The sequence below is a fragment of the Sprattus sprattus genome, assembly GCF_963457725.1.
Source record: "Sprattus sprattus genome assembly, chromosome: 11".
NCBI classification, from domain to species: domain Eukaryota; kingdom Metazoa; phylum Chordata; class Actinopteri; order Clupeiformes; family Clupeidae; genus Sprattus; species Sprattus sprattus.
Genome location: NC_137909.1, coordinates 13,237,235 through 13,255,465, shown reverse-complemented (window position 1 = coordinate 13,255,465; position 18,231 = coordinate 13,237,235). Strand labels below are relative to the sequence as shown.

The 18,231-nt window shown below is 44.7% G+C and overlaps 1 protein-coding gene across 1 annotated transcript in view; it reads left to right on the top strand.

The window, feature by feature from the left end:
• Positions 1-17,820, top strand: part of znf618 (zinc finger protein 618) — a gene marked incomplete at its 3' end in the record, with an annotated part of 28,894 nt that extends 11,074 nt beyond the window's left edge. The window contains exons 4-14 of the mRNA XM_080846917.1: positions 3,169-3,246; positions 3,928-3,972; positions 4,562-4,651; positions 5,235-5,306; positions 5,683-5,772; positions 5,983-6,072; positions 9,064-9,141; positions 10,650-10,694; positions 11,576-11,653; positions 13,267-13,377; positions 16,151-17,820. Of these exons, the coding sequence (XP_080703043.1) occupies positions 3,169-3,246; positions 3,928-3,972; positions 4,562-4,651; positions 5,235-5,306; positions 5,683-5,772; positions 5,983-6,072; positions 9,064-9,141; positions 10,650-10,694; positions 11,576-11,653; positions 13,267-13,377; positions 16,151-17,820 (2,447 nt within the window). The remainder of the gene's footprint in view (positions 1-3,168; positions 3,247-3,927; positions 3,973-4,561; positions 4,652-5,234; positions 5,307-5,682; positions 5,773-5,982; positions 6,073-9,063; positions 9,142-10,649; positions 10,695-11,575; positions 11,654-13,266; positions 13,378-16,150) is intronic.
• Positions 17,821-18,231: the final 411 nt, after the last annotated feature.

Below are 18,231 nucleotides of genomic sequence, written 5' to 3'. Positions count from 1 at the left end.
ATAAGTTAGAAGAAGGTATATAATCGAAACTGGAGTGCCCATTTCGCTTTGTGGAATGTACAGTTAACACTCAAATAAAGCATATTTCATCATGTGTAAACAGACCAATCAGATTTCTTTATTCATTAAAACTGTCACATACCTGAATAGTTTAGCAATCCACATCCAAGATGTGGCTCTACTATAAGCCAGCTATTCGCATAGTTCACATTAGGCAGTAAGGTAGTCTCAATTGATTCAATGATTGCATAAGTGAAGTTAACGTTAGCCTGTGTTAAAAGTACACAATCGTTCATTGCAATGAATAAGCTTCAACAAACATGTAGTAATTTGATGTTATTGAGACATCCATACATAATGTGTTGAGTTGAGTCATCTGAGTTGTGTACTTAAATATGTTGAGATTAGATTCATAAATCATTACACACTCTCGCACTATTTCTATAGCGTATAGCTGTTTTATGTTTGGAACACGGGGCGAGTGTACTTTTAATTTGTTCATTTCTAACCATAAGTTATAAATGGTAGTAGTCTGGTAGTTGTGCAATTCGAAATTTGTCTGCATTTATGTTAATGCATGTTCAACGAGATTAACAATTAATTGATCATTAGAAAATAGAAATAGGAAACACAAACACAAGGTTATTCATAACATGGCTTGGACACAAGTGACTTGTGTAGGCTAACAAATAATTGTTCTTTGCAATAAATTAGTATAATATATGCGTACCCTGTGTTAGATTTTGGTGAATGTTTTCATTCCAAGTCATATCAGAAAACCCCCACTCTGTTTGAATAACACCAGGGGTCTGGAGCCAGAGCCTTCAGACTTAGTTCTTGGCTTTTGTATGTTTTGGAGCCAGATCCATTAAACTTGACTTGTTGGCTTTAAGGTTCAGCCACGACAAGATGGTTGGAGCCAGACATATTAGCATATGACCCCAGAAACACCCACCCACCTTCTTATATGTTTGCCATTGTTATTACCTTAAATAACCTACGTATTTCTGTAAGATTATTGAAGGAGTCAAAAAATTCAAACCAGTTATTCCCGTGACCCGTTATTGGAAAGCCCGAGTTAATATCAAACATATAAAACTGAATCTTTTGCTAAGCTGCCTTCCCAAGTGCCTTAATGCTTCCAAGCGAACTTGAACCAACGTTGGCGTTTCATCAAGGATTCGCCAAGAACAGCAGACTCTTAGGCCTAGTAGTCATGCAACTCGAAATGTCTTAACTTTTATGCCCATCAACCGAGTCAGAAAGGACACATCAAAATCACATCTTGGTTGTTCAGCCTCATCATATTGGGAAGTTTTGACTGTCGTGATGATCTAAATTACGAGTAAATGGCATTCCTCAAGAGAAACACAAAGCCGTGTTAACAATTCCACTTTGGTCTATATTAATGAGATTGCTCAAGCCAGACCTCTTAATGAGCAAAAACTCTTCAAAATCTTATACAATTTCCTCATCATGACACTTAAACAGAGACCTGGAACCCTGTCTTTGGGTGTCTTGTGTATCTGTGTGTGTGTTTTTCAATACTGGTGAATTCTGTGGTATCCAGGGTAGATGGCAGAAGTTAAAATGAACCGCTAGCCTTAAGATGGTTGCTCATAACAAATGTAATGTAACACATAACAATTCTTGGAAACGGCAGTTTGCTCCTACACATGAATTTATAAAAGATGCATATTTTGCTTTTCCTGGAAACTAAAGTGCATACAGTGTCATATAATGAGTGTGTGGTAGCTCAGTGCAGAATATACTCGTTGAGAGTGTTATAGTTTGGTTTGTTTTTTGGTACACGTTTTTCTGGGAGAGGAGAGATGCAAACAGATGTGTTGTAAAATGCCTGAAATAAAAGATTTTTGAATTCACAGGAATGTAAAAAAAAACCTTTGCACAGGTGATTAATCTCTAGGACTCTGGAGGGGCATTGGTTCCTACCCTCTGGACTGTGTGCAGTGTGCTGCCAGAGTTTCAGGACTGCAGAAAGATGAACTACTGACGTTGAAATGCAGGCAGATAAAACCACCATATGTTCAATCTTTTGGCTGATTTCTATGACCTGAGTATCTACCCGTGAAGCCCAGAATTCGCTCACTAGCTGTACTGAAGGGACATGTAAAGAAAGTAGTAGAAAGTTTTTGTTTTTGTTTTCTTTTTCTTTCTCTTCTCCTTCGGTTGTTGGATCACTTCACTGGACATGGCAGTCTGAACCCTGGCTACCCGGCCACAGATTCACGACTCCCAGTATGAGAGCTGGCAGCCTGTCTCTGAAACAGCATGTTAGCTCATGCAGGGGAAATGCTAAATGCTAAACTCCAGCAGCTCTTTGGCATGTCTGCTGTGGTTGCCTGGGTAAATCACTAGACCAGTTGACCTCAGTGAGCTCCCCCTAAAGGGACTATCTGCAGAATTTGCTTTTAAAATGACGTCATCATAGCAATATAAAAGAAGCACCCTTTAGGCACCCTAACAGTAAAGACAAAATACCCTCACAGACTTCCCCTTTTGTTTTGTTTTACACAGAATTGTATAAAGTTACAAGCACAACAGTGGCTAATGGCATTCTCAGCAGATCTGAATCCTGTAATTGCTGATCGTGATGACTGTTTCCCCATTCAGGGAATTTAGCATTCCTCACAAGTCAGCGATTAGTGGGTGATGTAGTGGCTGCAGTGCACATTGCAGCACAAAAAAACTGCAATACTTTGATAAATTTGCTGTGCTAGTCAATGAGTTTACTTTGAGTCCATTCATTTAACATTTAACCACACTTTCTTCAATATCACAGCTGAAAAAGTAGTGGAATATTATTGAGGAAAATTGTATTTTAATTTAAAAATGGTAAATCGATTAGTTAGTCATCAAGAAATGATGGCAGTCTATTCGGAGGTGATGGGGAGAAAAACGGAAAAAACTGTCAACCAGCAGGCTTGTTTCACAGTCGGTTACCATGGTAACTGAACCAAAGTTTGAGTTTCCTTTCTGTGGAATGAAAAATCCAGTTTCCCAAAGATCCCAGAGTTTTAAGTAAACCGGCTTTTTGGAATACCCCCCCTCTCCCCCCCCCCCCCCCTCCGCTCTATTAGATAAACTGGACTTTGAATAGGTGAGCTGTACAATTATTTTACTGTACATATGTGTTATTCTCTGCAGGTTCTTATGTGTGTGGGATCTGTGGGAAGAAGTACAAGTACTACAACTGCTTTCAGACTCATGTTCGTGCGCACAGAGGTGAGAAGCATACACTGCCACACAGTACCACAGCTGTCACACAGCATCCATCACAGGCATGTTCACCTTTCACAGGGAAGAACAGATGTGCACGTTCAACGCAAGATGGGCCCTGTAACATGGTATGATGTGAACTAGCTCTGTTAAACCAGACAGCAACGACGATGTTATTCTTCAGCAGCACACGTAACTTTTTTAACTATATTCAGCCTCGTACATCAGTCAGTTCTCAATGGTCAAGCGCACCCTAGTGGCCTGACATTCCACTCCAGGCCCAGGTGCTGAACACAGGTAAAGGTGAGCTAGAAGAAAAAAACGGAACCATTCTGATCAAGGATGCATCATCAACTGAGAGCATTGTAGAAAACACAACGGCAGTGAACCGTAGCAGCAGGATGCCGGATTGCATTCATTGCCTACAAGCGTACAGTGTTGTTATGGTTCGCACTGGTGAAAAAACTACTTTCTTTGTCTTTTTTTTTTTTTTAACAATTTATTTTTGGTCGAAATGCTCCGAATGTCTCCAAAATTGGTGGGCAAACCAGAACTCAACCCATTTACTGTCGGTAGAAAAGAGGTAACAGTGATCAAGTGCCTGTTATAAGCCAGTATACTGTAATGTTGTTGTTGTTGCCATCCATCATGCAGGTTATGAAGTAAAATACATTTCTCTCCCTGCAGAGTCTGAAGGTGCCTCTGGAGAAGCCGCATCCCCACCTGCAAACAGTAAGTATGTGAGCGCTGAGGATCTGTGGTCCATATTTCACCATCTAATTACAGACAGTATACTCTAGTTAGTCAGCGAGACGCAGTGTGAGGATTGAGCATCTCTGGATATTATCACTGAAACACCATGAAGGACAGAATCAGGCCTTCATATTTACCTACTTCATTCCTTTGTTTAGGGTTGGTCCTTCACCTAATATAGGCATACATTTATTATTTGTCTGTAGTGTAGCGTCACTAGGAAAACAACTTCAAACGTGTCATTAAAATTGCTCATTTAGGTCCATTTAAAAAAAAAAAATGTAAAGAGGTAAAATCTTCAGCAGTTTTAGCTAGGAATTTAAAAAACGTCAAAACGGTTTTGTAATATCTGCCTATGCCAGCAGCTCCATTTTGTTTCACAGATCTGGGCTCACGGTGTGAGAGGCAGATTTTTGTATATTTCAAAAAATTTCAAAATACACCTGTGAGTGATGGATACTGTAATAGCTGACACCGGTTTTACATTTTCCCTGGAAATTGGTCCTGTGTGTGTTTCTGGTGGTTTAATATGTTGTCGATACGTAATTACCTTGTTCTTTGAACGCAGACTCCTTCCGCTACACGTGTGACGTCTGTGGGAAAAAATACAAGTACTACAGCTGCTTTCAGGAACACCGTGACCTGCATGCCGTAGATGGTATGGACCACTTCCCCCTGCGCTTGGAAAACACACACCAATTTGTGTCCTGAGATGTCATGGTGAACCTGACCTGAGCCCCCTGCTTCTCCTAGCTCTCTTGTCTCTAATGGAGGGGAAATCAGTCTACCAGTCAATTACAAAACTATTTGAAATATGGTTGTGTTGTTTTCAGTAATAACTCATGCTTTCATGTTTTCCTTTAAAGCCAATGACATTTATATTTGGAAAAGAATCACTCAAAATTAGATTTCAAATAAGGTTGTTGGCTTTAGTTTTTTTGGGGGGTGGGGTTGATGTGTTTATTTTGAACAGTAGTAGTTACACTAGACACAATTACACACATCTCTGACATCCGTCTCTTTGCTTTAGAGGACAACACTGTTATTCCAAAATCCAACAATCTTCAGTGCCTTTGACTAATAATACACCTTGTGCTTTATATGATGAAAACTTGTGTAATGCAGTGTTAATGCTGAATTCTTTGTCTCGCGTTTGGCTGTCTGAACAGAATAATTGCAGGAGTCTTGCAGCATGTCTTTTGTGACTTCTTCTTTTGTTGTGCCTTTGTGAATTTCATCAGACCCGTATGACCACGTCATACCAGTGGAAGAGCCAAAGGAAGAAGTGGAGGGCTACCAGAAGATCGGACCGAGTAAGAGAAGACTTTAGAGACATAAACTCTTGGGCTGTTGCAGTATTGAGAGCAGGGCTTGCAGTACAGACCAGACATGGTAGCCAGGAAAGGGACATTAGAATTGTGAACTTTTTACATCCTCTGTCGTCAGAGATTTGGAAAGCTAGATTCGCACACCGAGCGGATCAGGACTTTTTCGTTCACTTTCTCGTGGACAGACATTGCCGTTATGACACCTCACATAATTTGAGCATGGTGACCACCACTCAGTTCTCTGTGCTGGACACTCAATCATAATGATATAGTCTTTAAAGAATCAACTGAGCCAGAATAGGTGCAATGGTTTCTCATCAGCTTTATACTCTAAAGTCATCTTCTTCACTCTCTCCTGCAGAAACTGGGAGCTACACCTGTGAGTTTTGTGGAAAACAGTACAAGTACTTCAACCCCTACCAGGAACATGTCGCCCTGCACACTCCCCTAAGTAGGTTGTCCACTCCAGTGCCGATGAGAAAATTGCCTCTTCTGATTGGTGGATGTGAATCTCTGTTCTCTCTGATTGGTCGATGTGAATCTCTGATTGGTTGATATGAATCTCTATTCTCTCTTTGATTGATTGGTGTGAATGCTCCATCTCTCTGATTGGTTTGTGTGAATCCCTTTGGCAAATGTGCTTTGTTTCTCTTTTACACAGGTCATTCATTTGACCTGCAGTCGACTCGTGCCCAACAGAAGAAGAATGTCAACAAATACACCTCAAACAAGTCTGATCGTGGACCTTTAGGTAAGACATAGGTATATACATAAGTGAATACTCTAAAGGTGTATACATAAGTCTATACTCTACAGATGTATACTCTCAAGGTGTATGACGTTTGTACTCTGAATGTGTATATATGGGAGTATATTCTACAGGTGTATACGTAGGTGTGTACTCTAGAGGTGTGTACGTAGGAGTGTACTCTACAGGTATACGGTATACATACAGTCATAGACGAAAATGTTGTCACCCCTGCACTTCTGTCAGATAATGCACCACTACTCCCAGAAAAGTGTTGCAATTACAAATGTTTTTGTATTCACATGTTTATTTACTTAGTTTGCATCGGAATAACACAAAAAATCTGACAAATAATGCCAAATCTGACTTTATTACACATAAAACTCAAAAATGGGCCGGACAAAATTATTGGCACCCTTAAGAAATAATTGTATTTGAAGCATGTAATGCTCCTTTAATCTTTATTTAAACTCACCTGTGGCGAGCCACAGATGCTGGTAATATAGAAATCACATTTGCAACCAGTTAAAATGGAGCAAAGTTGACTCAACCTTTGTGTTGTGTGTCTGTGTATACCGCGCTGAGCATGGGGAAAAGAAAGAAGAGCAAAGAATTGTCTGAGGACTTGAGAACCAAAATTGTAGAAAAGCATGGACAATCTCAAGGCTACAAGTCCATCTCCAGAGATCTTAATGTTCCTGTGTCCACTGTGCGCCATGTCATCAACAAGTTTACAGCCCATGGCATTGTCGATAACCTCCCTGGATGTGGAAGGAAGAGAAAAATTGATGACAGAATGCAACAAAAGATTGTTTGAATGGTGGATAAATAACCTAGAACAACTTCCAAATAAATTCAAGCTACCCTGCAGACAAAGGGTACAACGGTGTCAGCTTGCACTATCCGTCGCCATTTGAATGAAATGGGATGCTATGGTAGGAGACCCAGATGTCCCCACTGCTGACACAGAGACGTAAAAAAGCTTTTTTGGGGAAGCCAAAATCATTCTGGGAGAATGTCCTGTAGATAGATGAGACCAAAGTAGAGCTTTTTTGGTAAAGCAGTTTACAGACAACAGATGAGGCCTTCAAAGAAAAGAACACGGTCCCTACAGGCTAATATGGTGGAGCTGGTATATTGGGGTTGCTTTGCTGGAACCCAATGCCTTGACTGTGTGCATAGCATCAGGAAATCTGAGGACTACCAAATCATTTTTGGGCGCAATGTAGGGCCCAGTGTCAGAAAGCTGGGTCTCCGTCAGAGGACATGGGTCTTCCAGCAGGACAATGACCCATAGCACACTTCAAAAAGTACCCAGAAATGGTTAAGAAAAAGCACTGGAGAGTTCTGAAGTGTCCGAGATGAGTCCAGATCTTAATCCCATAGCACAACTGGGGCATGATCTCAAATCAGTAGTTGGGAGAGGGCACCCTTCAAATGTGAGAGACCTGGAGCAGTTGGCAAAAGAAGAGTGGTCCGAAATTCCAGTAGAGAGGTGTAAGACACCTCATTAATGGTTACAGGAAGCAATTGATTTCAGATATTTGTATTTCTTTATTTTTAAGGGTGTTCTACTTATTATAAAGTTGAGGGTGCCAATAATTTTGTCCGGCCCTTTTTTGAGTTTTAGGTGGAATAAAGTCAGATTTGGCATTATTTCTCAGATTTTTTGTGTTTTTCCAATGCAAACTAAGTAAATAAACATGTGAATACAAAAACATTTGTGCAGGGGTGCCAACATTTTCGTCCATGACTGTAGGTGTGTAAGCTACAGGTGTATAGTGCAAATAGGTGTATACATAAGTGAATACTCTACAGATGTATACTCCTAAAGGTGTATGACATAGGTGTGTACTCTGTAGGTGTATATATGGGAGTATATTCTACAGGTGTGAACGTAGTTGTGTCCTTTACAGGTGTACAATATACAGGTGTGTACGCTACAGGTGTATAGTGCAAATAGTTTCAGAAGTTTTCTGGGCCTATTGAGGAAATGTACATGCGGGCAATGCATTGGATTTGTTCTATACATTTTTAATAGAACATTTAGCCCAAAAAAACACATTGCCGATATGGTCCATAATGCCCAACAGACACACAGACTGCCCAACAGACACACAGACTGCCCATCAGACACACAGACACATACGTACCCTGGTACTCTGACCTTAGGTAGAATCCATATGTTTATTTTATGTGAATATTCTGGTCTCAGCTGACCATACACTAATTAACTTCACCTTCTCAGTTTCTAAGAGAGAAGCCTCAGTCTTATCAGTGAGCTCCTGAAATAATGAAAATGATGTGAAGTTTTTAGATGTGGCTAGGACTGGACTTTTGCATCAGCCTCCATTGTTCACATCTGGTTGGTAGATGAATGACATGATGACAATCCCATTAATTATCAAGCTTGTTAACAAAGAATGGCAAGCATAAATAGACGTCTTCACATTACTGGGTGCATTATTATAAAAAAACGGCATCTATCTTCTCTTAAAATGTTGAAATTAGTTTTTTTGAGGGAGGTGATTTAGACCCAGAGTCCCCTACTTTTGTAATGTGCAATGGTGACTCATTAGCCCCCTAACAGATAGGAAATATAACTGAAACCAAAGACTTCTATCCATGTGTTTTGCATTTGCAAAAGAAAAATTGCAAGAAAATTCATTGAATTGATGTTCCACTTGTTGGGTGTGTGTGTGCGTGCGTGTGTGCATGCACGTGTGCACGCGCTGAAATGCCTGATTTTGTGATCTATTTTCGAAAGTGGCACAGACTTTAAGTAGGTCAAGGCGGCTGCTTGTCTGTGTCATGGCCAACTCTCATCAAAAGACCACCTCACATTCCGCAGTCATGTTGGTAACCCTTCAGTGATGCTAATATGGTTTCCTACCCAGTAATGTATGCTGTTCTAAGTGTCTGCTCTCCCTGCCTCTTCCTTGGCAAGGAGAGTCCAATCACCTCACCTCATTTCTTGCTCAATCTCTGTTCCAGAAAGTTCCTTCGTTCTGAAAATGGAGGGAAAAATGAACCCGTCCGCAGTGGATGGCAATAACTCCCACAACTCAAGCGGTGAGTTTTTATTTTTGCTGTATGGTTTGCACAGTGATGCTTGACGATTTATATGAAAGGTCACTCTCTCCATTTTTGTCATATAGTTTAAATATGGAGTGTGTTTTACTCGTCCTCTTTTGATAGCATTTCCAGCCCTCTCCTGATTTCATGAAGTCCTCTCAAATTAGTTTGAAGCTGCTAATGATACTTTATGAATCCCGAGGGAAATGTAGGTCATCCAGTAGCTTATACACTTACACAACTCACAGACATACATACATCACTCACATACACATAGGGAGAACATGTTCACAAGGAGTTAATGAACATTTCTCCATGTGATAGATGATCTGTGGTCGATGATGTTTCACATTCTAAAATTGTTCTTGAAAGTGAGCATTACACTTCAGCTTTCAGTGGATATTCTGAATAATGTAATTAACGTAAGTGTGTCAGAAAAGTTATTTGTGTCTATTTCTCACCCTGTTGTCTCAGTTGAATGACCCACAATTACCCAACCCTCAGAAATGCGCCAACTTTTTTTAACTTTACCATTGGTGCTCGCTTTTTTCCTTTCCAACCAAGGTTGACCAAATTATTCAGGTTATTTATTTCTGCATAGGTTTCAAAACCCACTTTGTGTCCTTTTTACACTCCTATGTCTCCTTGGGTGGAACATGTAAGGTCTTGGGTCAAGCACTTATTCCTCCAGATGTTTCTAAAGAAAAGAACAGCTCTGTGGACAGTCAGTGCAAACAAATTGGGAGCTAAGAATAGGCCCTGGTGCCTCTTATTTTCATAATGTGATTACATAGGAGAATTATCAGAGTTAGACCTCACCAAGGCCTCTTGGTCTTTCCGGCAGATCGCCAGCTATTCTCAGACAACTTCTGAAGACAAACCAGAGGCTGTTCCGTGTAGGAGATGACGTCACTGATTTTGGTCATATCAGGGCCAAGTGTGTCCTAGAATCAGCGGTCACCAGAGGTGATCTTCTGCCTGTGCTGGTAAATGAAAGGCCTCGGGTTGGGCTGTAAAATCCTCCCTGCGTAGTGATTCAGAAGCGGCCGCACTGGCACAGTTAGGTCCCTCCGATGTGCGAATTGCAGTGCTGTGAGCATGGACGGATTATGAAACCATGAGCCCCTGGGCCTGGACATGTAAAAGGCCCCCTTCCCATCGTGCGCAGGGCCGGAACAATTGTGCGCTCGCAAGACATTACTTAAATGTAATTACTTTTTTTTTCAACAGCACAATAACTAAATTCACCTGTACCTCAACAGGATTTACAGCGCACATACACATTTTCTAACACAGCGCAGGTACACTCAATGAAAGCCAACAGCAAATTAACAAAATATACCTCTTTCAACCACAAATAAGAGATACCGGTAGGCCCGTTCGGTTATCCAGCCCTGGCAGAGAGGTGCTGTGGATCAAGTTTCCTGCTGAATAAATCAAGCTTACATGTCGGTCTGTTAGAGTAAGAGGGCACTCTGAAGCAGAATGATGCTCTCCCCTCACAGGTCCCGGCAGTCCACTGATGACCGGGCCCTTCAGCGGCACTCAGAGTGAGTAGGAGCCTTCCTCCTCCACACACACACACACACCCACACACACCAACCACACACACAACACACACACACACACACACACACACACACACACACACACACACACACACACACCAACCACACACACACCAACCACACTAACACACCAACCACACACACACCAACCACACACAACAAACACACAACAAACACACACACACACACACACATACACGCACAATTTTTTCATTCCCTTACTTTTGATTTTTTTTTGCTCTTTTTTTTGCTGTTTTATTTCATTTGATAATTTATGTTGTTTTTTTTGTATTATTATTTCTGAACACGTCTTCATTTGTCCTTCCTGTCTCGATAGCCTGATACACTGCATCGTGACGTAAATAAAAGGTGTGTGTGTGTGTGGTTGGGGGTGTTAAGTCAGGAAGAGTGGGGGGGTGGTTTGGGAGTAATATGTGGAGAGTCACAAGAACAGACAAAGCTATTAAGACGACCTCAGAGACTCCTTAACGCGTACAAAAGCCGGACAGTCGGCCGTAGCAATCCGTGTTCTCGATTAGGCATTGGCAATGGGCAAGAGGAAGCCAGCCGTAAAGCGACTACATGGCTCTGTGAGCGATTGCATTTCCCTTTTGTTTCCTCTGAGAGGCCTGAGCCTTTTTTCTTAAAGCTTGGGTGGATGGGAAACGAGTAGCCCGTCCACAGTTAGTCAACGCAGTAAGTCAGAGGCACAGACCTACATTTATAAATTGTTTCACGGCGCAGAGCAAGAGGAAGCAGACCAGCCTCTTAGACTGCTGCTTCTACTGCGTAGGAGTTTGTGTGTGTGTGTGTGTTTGTCGCTGTGTTCTGAGCGAGAACGTGGCCCTTTTGTTCTTGTTTAGAGCCGTACACATGCGGAGCCTGTGGCATCCAGTTCCAGTTCTACAACAACCTGATGGAACACATGCAGTCCCACGCCGGTGAGTGAGCTGTGCAAAGATGATTATACAGAGCTAATACAGAACACGTACACACACACACACACACACACACACACACACACACACACACACACACACACTTACATACTGATAGACTAATACAGTGCACACATACCCATACATGCATGCACACACACATGTCTCACAGACACACACACACTAACTCGCTCACACACAGCAGTCCCACGCCGGTGAGTGAGCTGTGCAAAGATGATCATACAGAGCTAATACAGAACACGTACACATACACACACAGAGACACTTACATGCTGATGGACTAATACAGTGCACACATACCCATACATGCATGCACACACACATGTCTCACAGACACACACACACTCACTCACTCACACACAGCAGTCCCACGCCGGTGAGTGAATGGTGCAGAGACGCTGAGACAAAAGTTGTCCTAAGTCAGCCATACTAAGGTAGCCTGGATACCAGACCGAACTTAGCCCTGCCCACAACATTTGAGGTCTGGAAGTTCGGTCTGGCACTGCTCCGTTGGGGTAAAATTATCACAAGGTAGGATTCTGCCGGAACAATCAAATTTTCAGGGCGGGCTTTATACGATGATGGACAGATGATAACCGTAACATAATCAACTACGCCACCAACGCTTGGGTTGAATTAGTTTTCAACAAACATGGCTGCCACTGGAGAGCTAAAATGTGGGGATTCAAGTCTGTTTTATGAGACATTGACAGCACATTAATTTTGAAAAAATAAATAGAGAAACGCGATCAAGGCATTTGTCGATCGATAATGTGTTTTTGCCGTCCTTCACCGGGATCCGGTAAAAGTTTAATGTATCAGCTGGCCCGTCGTGATACTACGTTGCTCTGATTGGTTCGAGGTATATCCAATTGAGCGAAGGGGCATTTTTACCCTGGTCCAGTTGAAAAAACGCCCCATAATCACAGCCCCATGGAGCAGTATCAGACTCATATTCTGACTAGAATTATGAGTATGACATCGTCAGGCTAATACTAAGGCATAACTCTGCTAGTGTTCAGGTAGGTGTGAGGAGTCCTTCTGTAGAGGCTAGATACTAAGACATGTTCGTGTTAATTGCCACAGGCAGTGTTAGGTGAAACGATGAAGGGTGAAGTAAAGGTGTGTGGGTGTGTGAGAAGTCAGAGAACATGCTTTGTTGTAACCTGAGAGCTATACTCTGTAGCTTGCTTAAAGGCACACTCTTGACTCATTACACAAAGTCACCTTCGGTTAAACCCTGTAAGGATGACTCTGCAAACTGAATAATCCACAAGCATCTAGGAGAACTCTTTTCCTAGATCATTCCCTGAATTGGTATTTTCCAGGGCTCTCTGGAATTATGTAACAATGAGCACCAGATATTTTAATCACTGCCCTTCACCTTGATTGGTGGTCATCATGTACATTTTCTGCATCTTATAAGTTATACTAACAGCTTTATGTTTTCATAAGATTTGTCTTTTTTTTTAATCATTTCTGTTAAGTTTAAGTTTTTTGCATTTTGTTAGTTCTTGTCATTCATTTACACATGTGCTGTGTATGTGTCTGTTTATTTCTCATGTATGTGTGTACATTCTCTTGTCTCTACGCAGCGGACAATGAGAACAACACTAAAGCTGAATCTCCCAAGAGCTCTGCCCCAGTGGCTCAGGACCAGCTGTGGAAGCCTCCTCAGCCCGCACAAAGGAACCACACAGCCCATCGTGAGTGTACCCCCCCACGCGCGCGCACACACACACACACACACACACACACACACACACACACACACACACACACACACACACACACACACACACACACACACACACACACACACACACACACACACACACACACACACACACACACACACACACACACACACACATCACTCTTCAGTGCTCTGTATTTATAGTGGTTATTCGTCAGCTATCATGAGCGTACAGTCATGGCTGGCTATTAGCGAAACACTCAGACACTTTTTAGATTCTTGTGTTTCTGCTGATTGTCAGCGCTAGCTAGCATTGTTGTTCAGATTGTGCTGCCCGTCAGCTGAACGCACACAATCCGTTTTTAGAGCTGCATTTCTGTTGGTGATTAGTCAGCACTAGCCATAGGGGCCATTTGAGCAGCCCATCACCCGAAGGCACACAACCAGTTAGTAGATATCTGAACACTCACAATAAAACACATGAAGCACAATCACTGTGTAATGATAGGTTAGGTCATATGGTGGCATTGACTGAAAAGGTTGAGCTTCAGTGATACCTGTTACCTGATTGGTTGAAAAGACAGGAGCACTGACCAAAGGATGGCTTGCGGTCGGCTTATAGTGACTGTCCAGTAAGAGCAGGCCATCTGAAAACGGGTCACCTTAGTCCTGTGTTACTGGCCACTCGCAAAAGCTAAAGGTGGCTGATAACGAAATGAAAAAGTCAGTTTTAGTCAACAAAGCAAACATTTTAGGGTTTCTGTATTTCACTTTACTTTCAGTCATTCTGGCAGCCTTTTTAATGGTCTGCGCTTAAATGTATTATTAATGCTGGGACTGTGTCTGATGGAAAGTAGATTAACTGGTCATAGTGTGACTCAGTGGTTAGACGGAGGCATGGCGTGTTCTTACATGGCCATTATTGAACATGGAAACAAAGCTTTTTTGTTCAGTTGAATGCTGTAGGACAGGGGTCGGCAATAGGCGGACCGCGGTCCGGGTCCGGACCCAACTGACGTCGTCTCCGGACCGAGACACAATTGCAAAAAAAAAAATAATAATTTGACCAAGCGGTTTTAACAGCTGATGTGTGACTTTTGCAAACACGTTAAATACATTAAATTAACCATAACTTTATGGTAGGCTATGCTTTTGTTTAAACTTTATAATGCCAGTAGCCAATCAGATGATAGCATACTCTACGCAGCACGGGCTCGCTTTTACAGTAAAGCTAGCTGCGAGCTGTGGGACTGGTGCACGCACGAACTGCAGACAAATTGACTGAAGAAAATAGTGCGTGACAGTTGAGAGGGAAATATTCATTGCAGTTCGCGTTGAAGAGAAAGATGGCATGCTCTAAGAAGAGAAAGGTAGACAGCGAGAACCGAGCTTTAAAAGAGGAGTGGACAGACGTGTACATGTTCATTCTGCCTGCGCGCAGCTGTAAGCCTGTGTGCCTGATATGCTCTGAGACGGTGGCACTCGTCAACGTGAAACGCCACTACGATATGAAGCACAAAATAATCCTCTCAAATCCGAAATGCGAGCACAGAAAATACATGATCTTAAAGCCCAGTATGCCCGATCTACCATCATCCTGACTAATTCATTCACTGCCCAACAACGAGTGCATGAGTGCTGTAGCTGAAACTTTGCTAGGGAATATGCTGGACACTATGTTTAATGTTAATAATATGGAAAAACACAATAAACACTGTTGAAATATTATTGAAATGTAGACCTTCATTTGATCTGATAGTCAATTGTTGATCAAACAGATAGGCTACTACATAGCGCCTATACAGTACTTATATTGGCTAAATATGCCCCTGAATCATAATGCACGCCTTGACTGTTGGTACATAATACACATGCAGTCCTATATCAGTGAAATCAACGGTCATAAAAAATGTGTGATAGACCTCCGGACCCAAGCTTGAGGAACATTTTTAAAACTGGACCCCTTAGAATTTTAATTGGATACCCCTGCTGTAGGAGAAATCCTTACTTTTTTTATAGAATAGTAATGCCCCCAACCTCTGAATAGTAATGCCCCTGACCTCTGAATAGAAATGCCCCGACCTCTGAATAGACGTTCCCCCAACCTCTGAATAGTAATGCCCCCAACCTCTGAATAGAAATGCCCCCAACCTCTGAATAGACGTTCCCCCAACCTCTGAATAGTAATGCCCCCAACCTCTGGATAGAAATGCCCCCAACCTCTGAATAGAAATACCCCCAACCTCTGTATAGAAATGCCCCCAACCTCTGAATAGAAATGCCCCCAACCTCTGAATAGAAATGCCCCGACCTCTGAATAGAAATTCCCCCGACCTCTGAATAGAAATGCCCCCAACCTCTGAATAGAGATGTCCCTGTTCTGTCAGTCATTCTGTATATGGTCTTTATTCCTCCATGTTTGTCTGGTTTTGTTGCAGCAGATTTTGATGTTTGTGTCTTCCTCTCTATCTCTTCTGCATTGATTCCTTTCTGATCATCTCTCTATCCTTCCTTCCCTCTCTGTCTCTTTTTGCCTCTTCTCTCCCTCTTTCTCTTTCCCTCATTCTTTCCTCCTTTGTCATCTTGAACTCATCCATCCTTCCCACCCATCCTCTCTCTCTCTCTCCTCCCTCACTCTCTCCATCATCTCTCTCTTTCTTCTTTTATCCTTTTGAACTCATCCATCCTTCCCACCCCCCCTCTCTACCTCTCTCTCTCTCTCTCTCTCTTTCTCTCTCCCTCTTCTCTCTCTCCATCCTCTTTCTCTTGCTCTCTCACTTTAGCAGAGAACAGACTGTTACCAGAGAAGGAGCGGCAGCAGGTGTCTGAGCGCCTGCTGAGACTGATAGGTGCCGACCTGGGCCTACTGAGCGCACTCAACAGCAAGGACTTCCTGAAGTTGGCCCAGACGTTGGTGGACACGGGCGCGCGGCACGGCGCCTACAACCTGCGCGACGCCCTGGGCCCCGACCTCAGCCTCCTGGCCCTCCGGCAGCTGCCACGCATGTACAACCAGGTGAAGGTGAAGGTGACGTGCGCTCTGGGCTCCTGCGCCTCCCAAGGCATCGCCGTCACCTGCCACTCACAGACGACGGGGCCGGACGCCTGCTACGTCCTCACCGCCTACCAGGTGGAGGGGGGCCGCCCCCGGCGCTACGTGCTGGGCGTGAAGGAGGCGGGCCTGAGGGAGGGGCCCGAGCAGGTGCACCACTGGGTACAGAACGTGCTGTCGGAGTTCGTCATGTCCGAGATGCGCACGGTCTACGTAACGGAGGGCCGGGTGTGGGCGTCCGCACAGGCCTTCAGTGGGCGCGGCGGCGGGGGCGTGAGTCTGCGCTGCGCCGGGTGCTCTCTGGGAGCCGTGGTGCAGGCAGTGCTGGGCCGACGCAGCCTGCAGGCCCGAGGCCTCCACGAACTGGGCGAGCTCCTGGCCACTTGCCGGGACATCGCCAGCACAACCAACTTCCAGCACGGGGGAGGAGGGGGTGCGGGCGGAGGAAGCGGGGCGGATGGGGTTGGGAAACCCTCCGAGGAGCCCCCGCCGAGCCCGCCATGCTGGGACACGACCGCCGAGGCTCTGCTCAAGGTCCACGAGAACTTTGAGGCGATCTGCGAGGCGTACGGGCGCTCGAAGAGCACGGCGCCGCTGCTGCAGGGCCTCAACAAGCACCTGCTGGGCACGCTGGCATGCCTGCTGGCACCATTGCGGCAGGCCGCGCTGGAGCTGGGCAGCGAACGCCGGCCCACCCTGCAGCAGGTGCTGCCCGTCTACCTGCGCCTGGAGAAGCTCTTCACGGCCAAGGCGGGCGAGGCGGGCACCGGCAGCAAGCTGTGCCACTACTTCCTGGAGGCGCTGAAGGAGCACTTCAAGGTGGAGCGCGCCCACCAAGTTGCCATGGTGCTGGACCCGCAGCTCAAGCTGCGCCCAGCACTCGCCTACCAGCACGATGACATCATGATCCATGTGTGCGAGATGGCCGCCGTCATTAAGGAGCCCGGGGAACGAGCTGGTGGGGGCGGAGGAGGAGGAGGGTCCAGGGGAGGTGTTGCAGCGGGCGCTGGAGGAGGTAGGGCAGGCGGGGGGGGTGGAGGAGGTGCGGGCGCCGAGGACGGGGACTGCGAAGGGTCTCCGGTGGCGAAGCGTTGCCGCCTGGGAGTGGACGGGGCGGGGGCAGACGGGGCGGAGGAGGCGCGGGTCAAGAAGGAGCTGTTCCAGTACCTGGCAGAACCGCTGTTCCACGCCACGCCAGACCTGTTCCAGTACTGGAGCACCGCCGTGGACAAGTTCCCCAGGCTGGCACGTCTGGCACTGTGGCTGCTGGCCGTGCCCGCCGTGGGGGTGCGCAGCGAGTGCGTCAGCATGTGCCAGCAGAGCCTGGCACTGAAGAGGAAGATGCAGGTGACCGCAGAGGAGATGAACAAGCTGGTGTTCCTCAAGGCCAACACCCCCTGACCATGCAACCAGACACAGCGGCATCTCCCCGCCCTCCAACTCTCTCCATCTCTCTATTTCATCATGACTGTTCCAATGTTACACAGACTGCCACTGAGGGGCCAGGCTCAGGAAAGCAGCAGACAGGTCTTAGATCTGCCTAGGGCCCCTCTGACCACAAACTCTATTTGACTAAAAGACTGACCGTCTACAGTGGGGGCCCTCCACAAGACATGCAAAATCGTGGTACATGACCTAATTTTAGGTCACTAAGTCACACATTTGAAAACGTTCGTTTCCTTACGGTATCATAATCTCTTATTGTTTACCAGCCTTTGAATCCTATGTTTGGGTTTAAAGTATGTATACGAAGAGAACCTGTGCTGGGTGTGTTTCTGGCATTTCTCGAGACGTTCACCAGCCCCTCCCTAG